General features: G+C 41.7%; 1 protein-coding gene across 1 annotated transcript in view; it reads left to right on the top strand.

The window, feature by feature from the left end:
- The window catches only part of SLC9A2 (solute carrier family 9 member A2), a 90,862-nt gene that overhangs the window by 17,880 nt on the left and 50,973 nt on the right, over positions 1–22,009 (top strand). Inside the window, exon 2 of the mRNA XM_003811672.6 lies at positions 19,945–20,408. Coding sequence (XP_003811720.2) covers positions 19,945–20,408 — 464 coding nt within the window. The remainder of the gene's footprint in view (positions 1–19,944; positions 20,409–22,009) is intronic.

The following is a 22,009-nucleotide window of genomic DNA, read 5'->3' as shown; positions in this document are numbered from 1 at the left end:
CTCCCAGGGCAGCAGAGCCACCTACCTGCAGAAGTGAACTTCACCAGCTCTGTGTGCTGTACTGGACCTGCCAGAGATATCACCCCATTGATAAAAACCAACTGCAGTGCCCCAGTTGGGACAGGGAGGCACCCCTGGCCCCTGAGGAGATGGTCCCTCACTCATCTGCTTAAGGGATGGGAAATCCGTTACTTAATTCATGGAATCTCTGCCTAAGTTGTGTTCTCATTGCTGTGGTTGAGACTAGAAAGAAGGAGTCTAAAAAGATAGACATGTAGCTGTCAGTGTGGGCCCTGTTGGTGCCTCTTCATGCCCTGAGAGATGGGAGGGGTTACGGGGAGCAAGCTGGACAGCCAGCTCTTGCCCTGCCCAAGCTCCAGCTGATGGCCACTTTGCAGAAATTGGCATAAGATGGGTGACAAAAGCCCAGCTTTGCTGATTTTCCAAGATAACTTGGACAGAAGAATTTACATGTGGATCCTCTCAGTTTCTCAATATTAGCTCAATCTTTGAACCCACTAGGTAGGCCGAACAAAATAGGCGTGAAGGCCATGGTGGCTCGTGGCCTGCAAGCTTGCAAACTCTGCTTCAGACTTTTTCATGTTACATGAAATTTTGCTTCTTGTCTTTATACCTGGGTATATTTAAAAGGGCTGAGCTGATTATGTGGGACACTTAGGCACTCAGGATCAGTTGGAATATGTTTTATAGTCAAGTTAACACTGATCAAAATGGGTATTATTCTCAGAAAGTGATCATGTTACAAAAAGACAAATAAATAGAAATGGCTGACATACTCTGACCATTGACAAATGTGGGAAGGACACTATGGAATATCTAAGGGAAAGGGGTTTATGCTTCCCACCTTGAATAAGAAGCACAAGCCAAAGGGAAGCTGAGCTGGGATTGCACTCAGGAGGCACTGTGTTAAGTCACACAATGAGTTCATCGTCTGTGAAAGGTAAACTCTGTGGGTACATCAGTTGTGGTCCTGGCAATTATTGATGTCTTGAATGAAAGTGTTCCTTATGCTCACTAAAGAGAGGCACTTTCCACTGCTTCTCAGCCTTTTGATCAAGTGTGGAGATGCACTTTCTTTAAAAATGTGTCTGTGAGTCTGGGCGCAGTGGCTTATGCCTGTAATCCCAACATTTTGGGAGGCCAAGGCAGGAGAATTGCTTGAGGCCAGGAGTTTCAGAAAACATATCTGTGAGTAAAATCAAAGAATTTAACAGTCTTAAAACAAAAGAAAAACTTTTAAAACCATTCTGTGCTCTTTCTTCACTGAACATTACTTCAAATAAATCCAGGAGTGATGGCTTATGCCCATAATCCCAACATTTTGGGAGGCTGAGTTGGGAGGATCCCTTGAGAGCAGGAGTTTGAGACCAGCATGGTCAACATAGCGAGACCTTGTCTATACAAAAAATTTAAAAATCAGCCAGATGTGCTGGTGTGCACCTGTAGTCCTAGTTACTCAGGAGGCTGAGGTGAGAGGATTTCTTGAGCCTAGGAGCTGGAGGCTGCAGTGAGTTATGATTGCACTACTGCACTCCAGCCTGGATGACAGAATGAAACCCTGTCTAAAAAAATAGAAACCCGCAGAAAAACTGACATAATAAACATGCATGCTGTGGTAGATTATTATATCATGTTAATAGGCTATCATTCACTCAACCATTTTCCTATTCTTTGACATTTTGCTATGAGTGTTTTTGTGAAAAATTACTTGTTTTACCTTTTGAGCTGCCAAAAAATTCTGTCGTTTTGCTTCTTATTTTTGAACAGCCCAGGCTTTGCACATTTTATATCAACATTTGTAGAGTTGCCTTTTGAAGGACTAGCTCAGACTCTGTATCAGGGCATCAATCAGAATTTCAGAACACTGCATGGTGACCATGCCTACCAGCAGAGATCCATTTAGCAGCATTATCCTTTCTCCCAGTTGGTTTAGCAGTGCTTATGCAGTCAACGCAATATTTGTAAGTGAACAATTCAGTGGCATTGAGTACATTATCAGTGTTTTGCAACCACTACCTCCATCAATCTTCACGACATTTTCATCTTCACAAACTGAAAATTTGTGTCCATTAAACACTTACTCCCTGTCACCTCCTCCCTTGAGCCCCTGGTAAACTCTATTCTGCTTTCTGTCTCTATGAATTTGTCCATTCTAGGTACCTTATGTAAGCAGAATCATACAGTATTTGTTCTTCTATGTCTGGCAAAAGTGAACATTTTAAGGAGGAACAATATAGCTCTTACAACTTTAATGAAATTGAGACAAACATAGAAATGACCGGTAGTAATAAAAGCATAAACCTCCAGTGCAATCAAATATAGACCAGTGGCTGTTTATTTTCTTGGGAAATAAAATAATTAAAGATCAGAGAAAACAGAAAGGTTGGTACTAGGATTGCGAGGCATGTGAGACAAAAAGTGAGATACAAACTCTGTAACTTTCTGGCATTGGAGTCTCCAGTTAAAACACGCACATCTGCTGCATTTTCACTGCATCTGTCTCCTGAGGCTTGGTGTACAATACCTAAGGAAACGAGCCAGCTCAGAGGGCAGGTTAAGAGCCTTTGTCTTTGTTACCATACTAGGAAGAAACTTGTGTTTCTCTGCTGTCTCTCAGCACTTCTCGCACCAAATGTGTAGGTTTTTCCCTGACACCAACAACCAATTCTCCAACTCTCCAGACAGCAGCCTGCTATCCTAAAATTCAATTCTATTCTCACCCTAACCACCTGGAGTCGGGAGAGAATCCACAGTTAAGGGCTCGGTCCCACAAAACTGCCCATGATTCAGATGACCATCAAAAGTCCTGGGCCTTCCCATACTTTTGACCAGCTGGCTACAAACTGGGGAGTCCCATGACCTGCTCAGGTTCGATCATTTGCTATAATAGCTCACAGAACTGAGGGCAACACTAGTTTACTGGTTGTTATAAAGGGAAACAGATGAGCATCCAGGTGAAGAGGTGCACAGGGCAGGCATAGGGAGGGTGCCAAGCTTCTATTTCCTCTCAGCATGCAGCACCCTCCCAGCTCCACCACGTACCCACCAACAAAGAAGCTCCCAACCTCATCACTTAGGGTCTTCATGGAGGGCCCATTAGATAGGTGATGGAACTCAACCTCCTGCCCTTCTCCACTCCCCAGAATTTGGGTGATGGAGTTGGAAGTCCCAAGCCTCTAATCCTGCCTTGGTCTTTCTGGCAACCAGCACCCATCTTGAAGCTATCTAGGGACTCCCAGCCACCAGTCTTCTCATTAGCATACAAAAGACACTTATCACTCCAGGGATTCTGAAAGTCTTGTAAGCTCTTATGTCTCTAGAACCAGACACGAAGACTGAATATTATAACAGATGCTCCTATTGCCCTTATTGCTCAGGACATTACAAGGGTTTTAGGAGCTCTGTGCCAGGAACTAGGAGCAGAGACCAAATATATACTTCTTGCTGACACAACTTACTACATACTGTATGAGGTAATAGGAGTGTCACAGTGAATAAAACTTGCGCCAGCCCTGTGACCCTGTGCTCTAGTGGGTGCGACAGACTCTCAAATGGATTTGTGAACTCAGGATGGTGGGCAGTTTGTCGGGGGCCTCAGCAGGGTCATGAAGGAGAGAGAGCCACACAGAGCTCAGGCACAGTCCTGCCCAAATGCTCTGTAAATGTCTCAAATGGAAAGCATAGCTCTTTCCTCACCTCCTTTCCATATTGGGTGTTACTTCCCATGGCCTTATGGTAAATCCAAATTGTGGATGACAGGTCTCAGAACACGTCACCCTTTCCCTCTTTTTGGATTTCATGCAGTGTCTCTTGTGAGCCACCTTTGTCCCCACTCTAGTGAGTTTTGCATGTGCTGTTCTGCTTGAGAAGACCCTCAGACCCTTCTTGGTTTTGAGAATTCCAACTCCTGTTCACTTCTCAGGTGAAAAATGATTTCCTCAAAAAGCCCCTCCCCCACAGGGAAGACAAGATCAGAGACCCTGCCATGTAATTGTGTTGAAACTTACACTTCCTGCTCCATAACAAGCATGCTGTGTGTAATCACCTGCTCGACATCCTTCTTCCCTGTAAACTGTAAACTCCATGAGGACAGAAGTCATGTCTGTCTGGGATATTGTTGTGTCCTTAGTGCCTGACACATTTCATGATGGTGAGTGCTTAGAAATACTTGTAAGTTAGGACAAAAAACCAAACACTGCATGTTCTCACTCATAGATGGGAATTGATCAATGAGAATACTTGGACACAGGGTGGGGAACATCACACACCAGGGCCTGTCGGGGGGTGGGGGGCTGGGGGAGGGATAGCATTAGGAGAAATACCTAATGTAAATGATGAGTTGGTGGGTGCAGCAAACCAACATGGCACATGTATAGCTATGTAACAAACCTGCACGTTATGCACAAGTACCCTAGAACTTAAAATATAATAATAATAATAATAATAATAATAAAGAAATACTTGTGAGTTAATGAATGAAAAGATAAGCAGTAACATAAGTTATTTATCAATTTCTAGGAAGGAAGAATCCTTGTAATGATTTTCCCATAATGTACGTGGTTTCCACCTAATGATTTACAGGCTGTGCAAGCATTTCTTCAACATGCTGTCTCCAGCACCTCCTTGGAGTTTTAAAGATGAGCTGGCTACCTTTCTGTGTGGTTAAAATTGGCATTTAGAACCAGTCAGGCTTTCTGAAGATGATCTTTGACAAGCTGAGGAAGTTCATTTCTATTCCTAATTTGCTGAGAATTTTAATCATGAATAGACGTTGAATTTCGTCACATACTTTTTCTGCATCAATTGATATAATCGTGTGTTTTTTTTTTTTTCTTTAGCCTATTGATACGATGGATTACACTGGTGAATTTTTGAATATTGAACCAGCCTTGCATCCCTGGAATAAACTTCACTTGATCCTGGTGCACAATTCTTTTTATATATTGCTGAATTATTTGCTGACATTTTTGCATCAATACTCCTTGCTAAAGGGTATTGGTCTGTTGTTTTCTTTTTGGTACTGCTCTTGTCTGGTTTGGTATCTGTCAGGGCAATATTAGCTTCATAAAATGAATTGAGAAGTGTTCCCTCCTCTTCTGTTTTTTGGAAGAAGTTGTATAGAATTGCTTTTATTTTGTAGAATTCACTAGAGAAACTATATGGACCTGGAGATTTTTTGGGGGAGGAGTTTTAAAATTACAACTTCAAATTTTAACTGTTTTTGCTAGTTGTAGGGCTATTCAGTTATTTTCTTCATATTGGTTGAGGGCTATTCATATTTTCTTCACCAACACAAACTGCAGTTGGTGTTTTTTGAGGAATTGGTTGTTGCAGTTGGTGTTCTTTGACGAACTGGTCCATTTCAGCTTAGATGTCATGTGTGTATATGGTTGTTCAAATATTCCCTTATGAACTTTTTGATTTCTACAGGGTCTGTAGTGATTTCTACAGGGTCTGTAGTGATACAGTTTCATTCTCAAACTGATAATCTGTGGTTTCTGTCTTTTTGTCAGTCAGGGGTCAAAAGTGGGTTGCCTTGTGGCTGGACGATCGTGACGTCCATGTCCTCTGCGTTCTTTACGTCGTCTTTCCTGGCTCTACAGGGAGGGGAGTGCTCATTATCACCCAGCAGAGAAGAAAATCCCTCTTCTGCCCTTTTCCTTCTCTGACACCACCCCAATAGAAAAGCCAGGGTGTTCCTTACACTCTGGTGAGGATGGAATCTAAACAGCCCATTCAGACTTTGCTGCAGTTGGGGCCACCGTTTCTTCTGTGGTGTTTGGCTGGAGAGGAGCAGTTATTGTGTAAAACTTCTGTGCCTTGTGAGGTTGACTCTTCCCTATTCTCTTGTCTAGATAAAGCCGGCTATTGTTGGGGCTTTTGTTGCCTGTGCCCATTGGCATTTCTGGGCTGCCGGCTTCTTCAGCTCCAAGTCTGAGACATGAGAGACAAAAAGAAGACCCAGAGAAGTGAATGCCATGGTCTGGGGGTCTCCAGCCAGCATTTCTTCTGCTATCTTTCAGAGTTATATTTGCTTTACATATAGTATCCAGGCTCTTTAGGTGTATAGAGTGGAATAGAGAAAAATGCATCTACTCCATCTTCCCAAAAACAGCAATCTGTTTTTTTCTGCTTTTTTCATTTTTCACTTTTGTTTTTGTTAAAGAGATGGAGGTCTTACTATGTTTCCCAGGCTGGAGTGCAGTGATTATTCATAGGCGTGATCCCACTAATGATCAGCATGGGAGTTTTGACCTGTTGTATCTTTTTAAATTTTCATTTTCTTACCTTTTTTTTTTTTGCACAGACATTTAAAACGACGAATTCAGGTATACCTGTCTCCTAACTTAATGGCCATTACTTTTGTCACTGATTATATCACTTCTAACTTAGTAAGAGAGATGATTACAGCAAAGAATTACTTTCTGTTGAAGATGGCCAAATAGGAACAGCTCCCAGCAAGACCAATGCAGAAGGCGGGTGATATCTGCATTTCCAACTGAGGTACCCGGGTCGTCTCATTGGGACTGGTTAGACAGTGGGTGCAGCCCACGGAAGGCAAGCAGAAGCAGGATAGGGCATCACCTCACCCAGGAAGCGCAAGGGGTCAGTGAACTCCCTCCCCTAGCCAAAGGACGCCGTGAGGGACTGTGCATTCTGGCCCAGATACTACACTTTTCCCTTGGTTTTTGCAACCCACAGACCAGGAGATTCCCTTGGGTGCCTACACAACCAGGGCCCTCGGTTTCAAGCAGAAAACTAGGTGGCTCTTTGGGCAGACACTGAGCTAGCTGCAGGAGGTTCCCCCCTGCCCAGTGGCTCCTGGAGTGCCAGCAAGAGAGAACTGTTCACTCCCCTGGAAAGGGGGCTGAAGCTAGGAAGCCAAGTGGTCTAGCTCAGCAGATCCCACTCCTATGGAGACCAGCAAGCTAAGATCCACTGGCTTGAAATTCTTGCTGCCAGCACAGGAGTCTAAAGTTGACCTGGGATACTCGAGCTTGGTGCAGGGAGGGGTACCTGCCATTACTGAGGGTTGAGCAGGTGGTTTTCCCCTTACAGTGTTAACTCTGACTGTGCAGAACTCATGGCAGTGTGGCAAAGTGCCTGAGGCCAGGCTGCCTCTCTAGATTCCTCCTCACTGGGCAAGGCATCTCTGAAAGAAAGGCAGCAGCCCCTGTCAAGGGCTTATAGATAAAACTCCCAACTCCCTGGGACAGAGCACCCGGGAGAAGGGGCAGCTGTGGGCACAGCTTCAGCAGACTTAAACCTTCCTGCCTGCCAGCGCTGAAGAGAGCAGCAGATCTCCCAGCACAGTTCTCAGCTCTGCAAAGGGACAGGCTGCCTCCTCAAGTGAGTCCCTGACCCCCGTGGCTCCTGACTGGGAGACACCTCCCAGCAGGGGTCGACAGACACCTCATACAGGGGAGCTCTGGCTGACATCAGGTGGGTGCCCCTCTGGGACAAAGCTTCCAGAGGAAGGAACAGGCACCAATCTTTGCTGTTCTGCAGCCTCCGCTGGTAATGCCCAGGCAAACAGGGTCTGGAGTGGACCTCCAGCAAACTCCAACAGACCTGCAGCAGAGGGACCTGACTGTTAGAAGGAAAACTAACAAGCAGAAAACAATAACGTCAACATCAACAAAAAGGATGCCCACAGAAAAACCCCATCCAAAGGCTATCAGCATCAAAGATCAAAGGTAGATAAATCCACAAAGATGACAAAAAACCAGTGCAGAAGGTCTGAAAATTCCAAAAACCAGAATGCTTCTTCTCCTCCAAATGATAACAACTCCTCTCCAGCAAGGGCACAAAACCGGATGGAGGATGAGTTTGACAAATTGACAGAAGTAGGCTTCAGAAGGTGGGTAATAACAAACTCCTCTGAGCTAAAGGAGCATGTTCTAACCCAATGCAAGGAAGCGAAGAAACTTGATAAGAGGTTATAGGAGCTGCCAACTAGAATAACCAGTTTAGAGAAGAACGTAAATTACCTGATGGAGCTGAAAATCACAGCATGAGAACTTCATGAAGCATACACAAGTGTCAATAGCCGAATTAATCAAGCGGAAGAAAGGATATCAGAGATTGGAGATCAACTTAATGAAATAAAGCCTAAAGACAAGATTAGAGAAAAAAGAATGAAAAGGAGTGAACAAAGCTTCCAAGAAATATGGGACTATGTGAAAAGACCAAACCTATGATTGATTGGTGTGCCTGAAAGTGACAGGGAGAATGGAACCAAGGTGGAAAACACCCGTCAGGGTATTATTCAGGAGAACTTCCCCAACCTAGCAAGACAGGCCAGCATTCAAATTCAGGAAACACAGAGAACACCACTAAGATACTCCTCAAGAAGAGCAACCATAAGACACATAATCGTCAGATTCACCAAGGTTGAAATGAAAGAAAAAATGTTAAGGGCAGCCAGAGAGAAAGGTCAGGTTATCTATAAAGGGAAGCCCATCAGACTAACAGTAGATCTCCCTGCAATAACTCTACAAGCCAGAAGAGTGGGGACCGATATTTAACATTCTTAAAGAAAAGAATTTTCCAACCCAGAATTTCATATCCAGCCAAACTAAGCTTCATAAGCGAAGGAGAAATAAAATCCTTTATAGACAAGCAAATGCTGAGATATTTTGTCACCACCAGCCCTGCCTTACAAGAGCTCCTGAAGGAAGCACTAAATATGGAAAGGAAAAACCAGTACAGGCCACTGCAAAAACATACCAAAATAAAAAGACCAATGATACTGTAAAGAAACTGCATCAACTAATGTGCAAAATAAACAACTAGCATCATGATGACAGGATCAAATTCACACATAACAACATTAGACTTAAATATAAATGGGCTAAATGCCCCAATTAAAAGACACAGACTGGAAAATTGGATAAAGAGCCAAGACCCATCAGTGTGCTGTATTCAGGAGACCCATCTGATGTGCAAAGACACACACAGGCTCAAAATAAAGGGATGGAGGAATATTTACAAAGCAAATGGAAAACAAACAAAAGCAGGGGTTGCAATCCTAGTCTCTGATAAAACAGACTTTAAACCAACAAAGATCAAAAAAGACAAAGAAGAGCATTACATAATGGTAAAAGGATCAATGCAACTATCCTAAATATATATATATATACCCAATACAGGAGCACCCAGATTCATAAAGCAAGTTCTTAGAGACCTACAAAGAGACTTAGACTCCCAAATAATAATAGTGGGAAACTTTAATACTGTATATTAGACAGATCAACAAGACAGAAAATTAAGGATAGTCAGGACTTGAACTCAGCTTTGGGCAAAGCAGACCTAATAGATATTTATGGAACTCTCCACCCCAAATCAATAGAATTGTACATTCTTCTCAGTACCACATAGCACTTATTCTAAAATTGACCACAAAATTGGAAGTAAAACACTCCTCAGCAAATGCAAAAGAATGGAAATCATAGCAATCCATTTCTCAGACCACACTGCAATCAAATTATAACTCAGGATTAAGAAACTCACTCAAAACCACAGAACTACATGGAAACTGAACAACTTGCTCCCAAATGACTGCTGTGTAAAAAACTGAACAACTTGCTCCCGGATGACTACTGGGTAAATAAATTAAGGCAGAAATAAATAAGTTCTTTGAAACCAATGAGAATAAAGACACAAGGTACCAGAATCTCTGGGACACAGTAAAGCAGTGTTAAGAGGGAAACTTGTAGCACTAAATGCTCACATCAGAAAGTGAGAAATATTTAAAATTGGCACCCTAACATCACAATTAAAATAACTGGAGAAGCAAGAGCAAACAAATTCAAAAGCTAGCAGAAGACAAGAAATAACTAATATCAGAGCAGAACTGAAGGAGATAGGGACACCAAAAACCCTTCAAAAAAGTCAGTGAATCCAGGAACTGGTTTTTTGAAAAGATAACAAAGTAGGCCACTAGCCAGACTAACAAAGAAGAAAAGAGAGAAGAATCAAATAGACACAATAAAAAAAAATAAAGGGAATATCACCACTGATTCCACAGAAATACAAAATACCATCAGAGAACACTATAAACACCTCTATGCCAATAAACTAGAAAATCTAGAAGAAATGGATAAATTCCTGTTCACATACACCCTCCCAAGACTAAACTGGGAAGAAGTCAAACCCCTAAGCAGACCAAAAACAAGTTCTGAAATTGAGGCAGTAATTAATAGCCTACCAACAAAAAAAACCCAGGACCAGTCGGATTCATAGCCAAACTCTATCAGAGGTACAAAGAGGAGCTGGTACCATTCCTTCTGAAATTATTGCAAACAATAGAAAAAGAAGGACTCCTCCATAACTCATTTTATGAGGCCAGCATCACTCTGATACCAAAACCTGGCAGAGACACAACAAAAAAAGAAAATTTCAGGTCAATATCCCTGATGAACACTGATGCAAAAATCCTCAATAAAATACTTGCAAACCGAATCCAGCAGCACACCAACAAGCTTATCCACCACAATCAAGTTGGCTTCATCCCTGGGATGCCAGGCTGGTTCAACATACACAAGTCAATAAACATAATCCATCATATAAACAGAACAAATGACAAAAACCACATGATTATCTAAATAGATGCAGAAAAGGCCTTCAATAAAATTCAACACCCCTTCATGCCAAAAACACTCAATAAACTAGGTATTGATGGAACATATTTCAAAATAATAAGAGCTATTTATGACAAACCCATAGCCAATATCATACTGAAAGGGTCAAAATCTAGAAGCATTCCCTTTGAAAACCGGCACAAGACAAGGATGCCCTCTCTCACCACTCCCATTCAACATAGAATTGGAAGTTCTGGCCAGGGCAATCAGGCAAGAGAAAGAAATAAAGGGTATTCAAATAGGAAAAGAGGAACTCAAATTGTCTCTGTTTGCAGATGACATGATTGTATATTTTGAAAACCCCATCCCGTCAGCCCAAAAACTCCTAATAAGCAACTTCAGCAAAGTCTCAGGATACAAAATCAATGTCCAAAAATCACAAGTATTCCTATACACCAATAATAGACAGACAGCCAAATAATGAGTGAACTCCCATTCACAATTGCTACAAAGAAAATGAAATATCTAGGAATACAACTTACAAAGGACACAAAGGACCTCTTCAAGATAACTACAAACCACTGCTCAAGGAAATAAGAGAGGACACAAATAAATGGAAAAACATTCCATGCTCATGGATAGGAAGAATCAATATCATGAAAATGTCTATACTGCCCAAAGTAATTTATAGATTCAATGCTATCCCCATCAAGCTACCATTGACTTTCTTCAGAGAACTGAAAAAAACTACTTTAAATTTCATATGGAAACAAAAAAAGACAAGACAATCCTAAGCAAAAAGAACAAAGCTGGAGGCATTACGCTACCTGACTTCAAACTATACTACAAGGCTACAGTAACCAAAACAGCATGGTACTGATACCAAAATAGGTATATAAACAAATGGAACAGAACAGAGGCCTCAGAAATAACACCACACATCTACAACCATCTGATCTTCCACAACCCTGACAAAAACAAGTAATGGGGAAATGATTCCCTATTTAATAAACGGTGCTGAGAAAACTGGCTAGCCATATGTAGAAAACTGAAACTGGACCCCTTTCTTACACCTTATATAAAAATTAACTCAAGATGGATTAAAGGCTTAAGTGTAAAACCTAAAACCATAAAAACTCTAGAAGAAAACCGAGGCAATACCATTCAGGACATAGGAATGGGCAAAAACTTAATGACTAAAACACCAAAAGCAATTGTAACAAAAGCCAAAATTGACAAATGGAATCTAATTAAACCAAAGAGCTTCTGCACAGCAGAAATTATCATCAGAGTGAATAGGCAACCTACAGAATGGGAGAAAATTTTTGCAGTCTCTCCATCTGACAAAGGTCTATTATCCAGAATGTATAAGGAACTTAAACAAATTTACAAGAAAAAAACAAACAACCCCAACAAAAAGTGGGCAAAGGATATGAACAGATGCTTCTCAAAAGAAGACATTTATGCGGCCAACAACATGAAAAAAAGCTCATCATCACTAGTCATTAGAGAAATGCAAATCAAAACCCCGAGATACCATCTCACACCAGTTAGAATGGTGATCATTAAAAAGTTAGGAAACAATAGATGCTGGAGAGGATGTGGAGAAATAGGAAAGCTTTTACACTGTCAGTGGGAGTGTAAATTAGTTCAACCATTGTGGAAGATAGTGTGGTGATTCCTCAAGGATCTAGAACCAGAATTACCATTTGACCCAGCAATCCCATTACTGGGTATACACCCAAAGGATTACAAATCATTGTACTATAAAGACACATGCACACGTGTGTTTGTTGCATGCAGCGCTATTCACAATAGCAAAGACTTCCAACCAACCAAAATGCCCATCAACGAGACTGGATAAAGAAAATGTGGCACATATACACCATGGAATACTATGCAGCCATAAAAAAGAATGAGTTCATGTCCTTTGCAGGGACATGGATGAAGCTGGAAACCATCATTCTCAGCAAACTAACACAGGAACAGAAAACCAAACACTGCATGTTTTTGTTCATAAGTGGGAGTTGAACAATGAGAACACATAGACACAGAGAGGGACTCGAACATTATACACTGGGGCCTGTTGGTGGGGTGGGGGGCAAGAGGAGGGAGAGCATTAGGACAAATACCTAATGGAAGTGGGGCTTAAAACCTAGATGATGGGTTGATGGCTGCAGCAAACCACAATGGTACATGTATACCTATGTAACAAACCTGCACCTTCTGCACATGTATCCCGGAAATTAAAGTAAAATAAAAAATAATTAAAAAAGAATTATTTTCTGTTTTTTAGATTATTTTTGTTTAATGTTAAACTCTTTGACCTTCATGGAATTTTCCACAGTTGTGGAAGTTAAAAAGAAACCTGTAGGTATGTGTTTGCTATTTCTATCTGCCTTTTCTGATAACACTGGTTAAATTATGCTTTCTTTCCTTATTGTTGTACAGCTTCTTACTTTATATGACATTCATGTACCTCCGTACATCATTGTGTGAATTTACTATTTCATCCCTGAGATACATTATGGGGTTAATAAGAACATATGGCGAAGTGTTTAGCAGTGGTGTGGGGGAGTGTGGCATCATACTCTGAGAAGTGATGGCTCTTCTCTAGTGCTCCCTAGAAATCGTCTGCCACTTCTTCTAGCTAAATCATGCTATCAATTTGTTAAGCTCCATGGTATTTTTTAAGGATTTCTGATTGGCGTTTACCATCTTGAGTTTCTCTCCTAAAATTTTCTGCCTTCCTATTGCTTTCCATCTCAGTAAATAATCCCATTCTACACATTTGTTTGAACCTCAAACTATGGATTCATCCCTGATCATCTGTCTCACATCCTTCATCCAGGTCAGCAGCACATTCTGTTGGAGCACCTGTTACAATACACCCCCCATCCCCCTCCTGTCATACTCACCACCACTTTAATGGTTGGAAGCCACTCTCAGCCCTCTCCTGGATTGCTGAAAAAGACTCCTCACTGGCCTGCCTGCTTCTGTTTTTCAAAGGCAGCAGTGTTTTCAACAGTGGGGACCTGGTCATGACATTCCTCTGCTCAAAAGCCTCTCAGGAAATAACCAACTTCTGTCCCAGGGCCACAGGCTCTGCAGGCTCTAGCATTTTTCTGTCCCTCTGTCCTCATTTCTTACCTTGTTCTGCTTCATTCTCCCAGCTCCAGCCAGAGTAGCCTCTTTGCTCAAGGTGCTCCCAACTCAGGGCTTGTCCCCTTATTCTTTTCTTCCCTGCTCTGGAAAGTTCTTTCACTATTCAGGGCTTCACTTCATTCAGGGCTTTGTTCAGGTGTCACTCACCAATGAGGCTTCCCTGAGCACATTGATGCAAAATATCCATCAAGAGGATTCTCTCATCAATCAAAAGGATTCTCTCACTGCTCTCTGCTTTTGTCTGCAGTGCTCATCACTGCGTGCTACTGTGTCTTTATTGGCTGACTGACTTATTTTCTATTTCCCACACTAGCCTGCAGCTCTCCAGTGCAGGGGTTTTGTTTAACACATTGCTACACCCCAGCACCTGAAGTCTCAATAGATGCATAATGAATGACAAAAATGATTGAATGAGGTTGATAATTTTTATGGCTTCCCCTTTTTCTCGATCATATATAATGCCTCAATATTCTTGATGTATAAAGCTTTGCTTGAATTTTCTAATATTATGTGCTATCTGCAAAAGATAAGGGTTTTTGTTGTTGTTGTTGTTATATGTAGGAGTTCTTTTTTATTGCTAAATAGTCACATTCTGTCATTCGTCTCTTCTTGTTCTGGCTGGCTTTTTCCAGACTCTATGGGATCAAGCATGGATCCATTTGAAAGTTGGGCTGTTCCTAAATGTTTTAGTCAACATTTTAAAAGAAAGTGTTGACTAAAGAAAACATACTTATTTTCACTAGTGGTTAATCACATCTGTTTGGTTTAACTTATTGGGCAGCCTTGATCTGCTTTTACCCAAATCCAATCTCTGGTTCTTTTGTTTCTTGGGAGGGACTTCTCCCTGTCACTCCATGGGCAGAAGACAGTGTGGTTCTGAGGTTTCTTCACTAGCTCCCACATGCTCAGAGAACAGAGGCAGCTCTTCAGAGATACAGCTTCTTCCTGTTGGCTTAGCCCTCCCCTCTGCTCCCCTGCAGCCCAAGCACCTCGTAACCAGGCCAGTCATGCACCTCTTTCCCATGGCGCCCAGCCTTTCCTCAAACCTGTGCTTGGCTTCCTTCTCCTTGGAACAGGAAAATCCACATCCAGCAATCTTAATGCCACCTCCTCCATGAAGTCTTCTTGAGTCTCTGCTTCTCAATGAACCCTCACACCCCCACTTCTCATCTCCTTTTTAATAGCATTTATCACTTTCTATCTTGTGTTATGATTTGTGCCCTTGTCTTATCTTCTGTGCCAACAAGCTGAAAATATTACTATCTGGTCCTTAACGGAAAAGACTTGGCCAACCACTGGACTACACAGTAGGTCGTACTTGCAGTAGCTCGTGGACAGCCTTGTAAAAGTCATCCAAAAATTCCTTTGCTTTTTTTCCCCCAATAACTGATATATTTGTCAATGACTGATACATTTTTTCCCAATAACTGATATATTTCTTGATAATATCAGGTAGGATGATGATTCCAAGAAAGCAGATTTTCTCTATTCAAGTTCACTTCTTCTTCAAGAAATACTTGGGGGAGGAAAAGCCATAAATGCATGCACATTTGTAATGTTTATTTTATTCTGTGAACAATGAAATTTAAGAAGCCTTCTTTTGTTTGTTGTCACTAATTACTTAGCTGATGAGTTTTACTTTGGTAGTTCGTAAAAGCACAGACACCTGCCCAGAAAATCTTTTATGCCATCAGAGAGCATGTTACACAATACAGTTTCTCTGCTTATGTTCACCAAAAAGCACTGAACTAAGATCTTGTGTGATCGCCCTTCATTTAATCTCTTCTTGCCAATGAAACAATTTGGCAAACTCAGTAACTGCTGTCCTACTTTAAGAAAGGATCATTCAGGTCAATTCTGAATGACCCGAGTACTCATAAAAGAAAGGAGTACAGATTTGAAAACATGAAACCATCTTATTTTTTTCAACATGGGTCCCTGGGTTTGTTGCTGTTCCTCTCTGATTTTGTTACCCCTGGATTTTCCTCTGCCTCACTTCCTTCATGCCTCCTTTGGCATGGTGTTCTGGTCGGTCTTCATTCTAACTGCATCCTGCATTTATTTTGCCATGTCTTATTTGCTGCTTCTTCGTTGTTTCTGCTTGCCCGAGTTTCTGGTCAGCATCAGTCTCATTGCCTGAGCATGGCAGGTGCATTGGCCTCTGTGATGCATTTCAGCAGTTTCTGTTCCTTCCTTTCTCTCTTTTCCCTGGTTTCCATTCTCCAACCTTAGGAATGAGAATGTCCTTTTGATACAGCAAGAAGAGCAGCACCCCATGTGAAAGCATGGGTCTCTGAGGCTGCTGGGTCAGTGAAAGGAAAGAAAAAGGTGAAAGAGGAAATGGGAGCCTCCAAAACCAGTCCTCATCCATTTTCCTGTTTGTCTCCATGGATCCTATGGCTTCTGTGCATTTCTTTAAAACTGTTTTCTCTTGCCTTCTTACATATAGGAGGGGAAGGCAACTAAAATTTGGAGGCATTTGTGATGTTAGAGTCACAGTGGTAAGTACTGTGCAGTTGACTGCCTGGTTATAGGTACAGTTCTTTACCCAGCAGGTGCATTTGTGTCTGTTTCACAGATGAGTAGGTGGGGCCTGGGCATGTTAGGAACCTTTCCACAATCACAGGCAGAGAGCGGGAGGGCTGAGTTTCAAGTAAGGGGGCAGTCCTCCGATGGCATGCTGCAGGCCCATGGCAGAAACCCCCAGATTGCTACCGCGTTAAGGAAAGGAAGTGATTGCATTTGGATATTAGGGGACTGGAGATGCTGCTGTTGGCTGACTCTTTTTTTTTTTTTTTTTTTTTTTGAGACGGAGTCTCACTCTGGCTGACTCTTATCACACACTAGCAGGTGCACATAGAAGCAGGAGTCAGCTTGGGGGAACAGAGACATGGTTTTCAGGGAACTTTTTTTATTTCCTCATTTATCAGTGAGGTCAGTGGGCTTGCCAGAGGTCATAGGTAAAGAGCAGCTGCACCCATTGAATACATTTAGTCCTCACAAATTATTGGAGCCTTCTGTAGTATAAATATTAAAATAAAGCTAGATTTGAATGCTCAACATACAGATGATCACTTTATTATTTAACAGTTCTTTAAACCTTTTCAAATTTATACAGTTATATTGCTTTGGCTCACAAAATGTTTAGTGCTACGGGTTTAGTCCTGTTTGTAAGCTCTTAAGGATTTACTTACTAAAACTTCTGTGACTGTAAGTATCTAAGGACTTATTCTATCACTTTAATAGTCATTTATCACTTAACAAAGGGGATACGTTCTGCAAAATGCATCATTAGGCGATTTTGTCATTGTGTGACATCATAGGGTGTGCTTACACAAACCTAGGTGGTACAGCTTACCACACACCCAGGCTATATGATGTCGTCTACCAGCCTATTGCTCCTAGTCTACAAACCTGTGCAGCATGTTACTGTACTGAATACTGTAGGTATCTGTAACACAACAATGATTATTTATGTATTTAAACATATCTAGACATAGAAAAGGCATCATAAAAATGTAGTATAAAGGATTAAAAGTGGTATACCTGTATAAGGCACTTACTATAATGGAGTTTGCAGGACTGGAGATTGCTCTGGGTGAGTCAGTGAGTGAGTGGTGAGTGAATGTGAAGTCCTAGACATTACTGTACACTACTGTAGACTTCATAAACACTGTATATTAGTCTATGCTAAATTTATTTAAAAATGGCTTTTTTGTAATAACACTTAGCTTGAAACACAAACACATTGTACAGTACAGCAACACAAAAATGTTTTCTTTCTTTATACCCTTATTCTTTTTTTTTTGAGTTCAACTTCCATCTCCTGGATTCAAGTGATTCTCCTGCCTCAGCCTCCCAAGTAGCTGGGATTACAGGCACCCGCCACCACACCCAGCTAATTTTTTTATTTTTACTAGAGATGGGATTTCACCATGTTGGCCAAGCTGGTCTCAAACTTCTGACCTCAGATGATCCACCCGCCTCGGCCTCCCAAAATGCTGGGATTACAGGTGTGAGTCACCACGCCTGGCCTATACCCTTATTCTGTAAGCTTTGTAAATTAAAAAATAGTTTGTTGATATTTAAACTTTTTTGTTTAAAAACAAGACATAAACATACACATCGGCCTAAGTCTACAGAGGGTCAGGATCATAAAGGTGTCACTAGGCAACAGGAATTTTTCAGCTCCATGATAATTTTATGGAACCACCATCATATGTGTGGTCAATTGTTCACTGAAACATTGAATGTTACCACATTCATGACTGTACATTCATGATAATACATGACTGTATTATCTTTCTATAATTCAGATAAATTTCTGTCCTACTCTGTTCTTGTTGCTATATAACAGAAGACCACAACTGGATAATTTATAAATAACATTTATGTTTTCACAGTTCCAGAGGCTGGGCAGTCTAAGCTCAGGGCACTGGCATTTGGTGTCTGGTGAGTGCCTTCTTGTTTCAGCCTCACATGGCAGAAGGCAGAGGGCATGTGAGAGCAGAAGAGCAAACCAGCCAGCAAGGCTGTGAGAAGCCTCTGTTGTGAGGGCCTTCATCCCACCAATGAGGAAGGAGCCCTCATGGCCTAATCACCCGTTAAAGGCTCCATCCACCTCTTACAGCTATCACGTTGGCAACACCTAAGTTTTAGAGGGGGGACCGCCAAAGCGTAGCATTCTCATATTCTGCTTTAGTTCTAAAACGTATTGAATGCCTGAAGGATGATTGCTGTTGTCTTGCAAATAAGTGCGCTCCAAACTTAAGCTCTGTCCAGTGACCTTCGTGTGTTAAGTCACTTTCCACGTTGCCTCCATGTGCTGGCCCAACCCACATCCCTCTCCTCTTTCCCTCCAGGCCTCCTCCTAAAATGTTCTCTGTTTTAAAGCCACACGGGCTCTACCATGAATTAAGAGATGGATATTTCCCACCATTTTTCCATTTACTAGAGAAGCTCCTTTATGGCTCTGTTTAATGCCTGTCTTTTAAGCCCTGCCCGGATATTGCCCTACTCTGGGTCTTCCTAAGCAGACTTCCTCTTCCTCTGTTTCCATAGCACTTGGCTGGGGCTTGACCACACTTTGCCTTGTATTAGAGTAAGTCATAAATACATTTTGGGAACTTGATTGGGAACTATGTGAGATTAGAGATCATGGCATGTTTATATCCCTCATAGAGTAGTTTCTTGAGGCATCCTGACGAATTGATTGGGTTGTCTCTGAAGGAGCAAACGTCTCAAATATTAAACCTACTCAGTGTTCCAAATGCAAGAATCAGACGTTAAAAATAAATAAATTGCCAATGTTTCTGAATGCCACAGATGAGAGTAGTAATCTAAAAATGGGCTGTGACCCAACCACCTTGGTAATAAGACCCTGGATCACTTTCAGCTTCAATTCCTGCTTAAATTTTTACAAAGCATGAAAATAACTGCCTTGCCTACTCATTAGGGTTTTTATGAGGATGAAATGAGATGTTACATCTGAAAGTGTTTTAGAAATCACTGAATTGTTTCCAATATAAAATTGCGCCGGGCGCAGTTACTCATGCCTGTAATCCCAGAACTTTGAGAGGCCGAGGTGGGCGGATCACCTGAGGTCAGAAGTTCGAGACCAGCCTGGCCAAAATGGCAAAACCCCGTCTCTATTAAAAATACAAAAATTAGCCAGGCATGGTGGTGCATGCCTGTAATCCCAGCTACTCGGGAGGCTGAGGCAGGGAGAATTGCTTGAACCCGGGAGGCAGAGGTTGCAGTGAGCCAAGATTGCACCACTGCACTCCAGCCTGGGTGACAGAGCAAGACTCCATCTCAAAAAAATAAAAATAAAATAGTAATAATAAAATTGTGTTATTCCATTTCCACAGTTCCAATATTGAAGAAAATCTCAGTAGGGGTTTAGAAAAAATAAAATCTGTACAATGTAGATAATGTGTACCTATAGCACTCCAATTTTAATGTAACATTAATTTTTTGTCTACATGTGCTTCATGAATAGTTTTAGGGGAAACCTCTGGTTTGCATTGTAATCTGGGAAGCCATTGTAAAGACAGTGATACTGACTTGGGAGATGGTGAAATAGGACCCACTGGTTCTATCAAAGAGAACCAATTTCCTGTCTCCGAAATTCCTCCATAATCCAAGTTGTGTGTTTTTATTTTTTCCTTACCAGGCTTCCATCTGTATCACAAGTTGCCCACAATAGTGCCTGAGAGCTGCCTTCTTATAATGGTTGGACTTCTACTAGGTGGGATTATTTTTGGTGTTGATGAGAAGTCTCCCCCTGCAATGAAGACTGATGTATTTTTCTTGTACCTCCTCCCACCCATCGTGCTGGATGCCGGCTATTTCATGCCCACTCGCCCATTCTTTGAGAACATTGGCACCATTTTCTGGTATGCTGTGGTAGGGACACTTTGGAATTCCATTGGCATTGGGGTGTCTTTGTTTGGTATCTGCCAGATCGAAGCATTCGGCCTCAGCGACATCACTTTGCTCCAGAACCTGCTCTTTGGCAGCTTAATCTCAGCTGTCGATCCTGTGGCTGTGCTTGCTGTCTTTGAGAACATTCACGTCAATGAGCAACTCTACATCCTGGTCTTTGGAGAGTCCCTGCTGAATGATGCAGTAACAGTGGTGAGTCACATTCACACTGCATGACTCCAACAGGTGGGGGCTGCCCAGCCACCTGCAGTGGCTCTCTGCACCTCAACTGGCAGGGGCGAGACCCTGCACACAGGGTGGTTTCATGAGCAATTGCCCAGGGCCCTTCACTTGGTTTAATGCTCTGACATCACTGTCTTATAATTCTTAATACTTTTAAACTTATTATTTATAATTTATTTATTATCATAAAACTGCCTCCTCATTTTCATTTTGCACGGGGCCCCACAAAATATGTAGCTGGTCTGTGCCGACAAGGCCCTGTTCATGCCAGAGGAACATATGATTTTGGCCTTTGCAACTCTGATGATTTATCATTTTGGCATTTTCAAAAATGATGGTCTTCAATCATAACTTAAAAGCCTTCAGATCCCAGAGTTCTTTGTGAGAAGTAATACTGTCAGTATCCAATGTATATAACACAGGTGAAATGATAATACCTGCTAAGTGCCATTCTCTATCTGGGGATGCTTTAGTTATCATGTTAATGATTTTACGGAAAGTTTTTGTCACACGCTCACTGCTCACTTTCTGTTACTACTCAACCAGCACATTTCTGGCCCTCATAACCTTCTCATAAATGAGTATTTATTCAGAAGGCACAAATTATTTGTAATTCTCTCTTAGATTACATATAATTAGAGTCAGGGGCTGTTATGATCTTAAGGTTAGCAGAATTTACTTCTACCCTGCCCTCTGAACACAGGCAAGGGTTGAGAGAAGGGATGAGAAAGCCTCTCCTTTTACCCACATACCTCCAAAGAGCTCTGTGTCCACCAGTTAAAGACACTCAAGTGATGCTCGATTGATAAATCAGTTAGGGAGCACTGATGATGCTGTTTTCTGTTAGCCACAGCTCGGTAGTAGTAAAGGTGACAGTAATGATAGCCACTAACTCGTGAATGCTCACTTTGTGCTCAGGTCTCTATAACAAATTATGAAACAGGCATTCCTCCCATTATTCAGATAAGAAAAGCGAGGCAGAAAAAGACTGTGTTTAAAGGACTTAATTTTTAATTCCCTCTCCATTTGCTCTTATCATTAAAATGCCATTCCTGACTCATTTAAAAGTCTACATAGTAGGCTGGGTGCAGAGGCTCATGCCTATAATCCCAGCACTTTGGGAGGCTGAGGCAGGCGGATCACTTGAAGGTCGGGAGCTCGAGACAAGCCTGGCCGGCATGGTGAAACCCTGTCTCTACTAAAAATACAAAAAAAAAAAAAAATTAGCTGGGCATGGTGGTGAGCGCCTGTTATCCCAGCTACTTGGGAGGCTGAAGTGAGAGGATCGCTTGGGCCAGTGAGGCGGAGGTTACAGTGAGCCAAGATCATACCACTGCATTCCAGCCTGAGCAACAGAGTGAGACTCCATCTCAATAATAATAATAATAATAATAATAATAATAAAATAAAAGTCTACATAGAAACCGATTTATTCTCTGTTAGCCTGTATTCTACTGCAAAAGCAAATCCTCAGAATGAATAAAATGTCATCTCTAAGGACATCCATTAACTTCATGTGAACATTATTATATAGAAGATAATTTATCGATCACAATTTGTAGTATAGATAT

Source organism: Pan paniscus, chromosome 12 (assembly GCF_029289425.2).
Source record: "Pan paniscus chromosome 12, NHGRI_mPanPan1-v2.0_pri, whole genome shotgun sequence".
NCBI lineage: Eukaryota > Metazoa > Chordata > Mammalia > Primates > Hominidae > Pan > Pan paniscus.
Note: the sequence above shows the minus strand (reverse complement) of the source record. Positions and strands in the feature narration are given on the sequence as shown.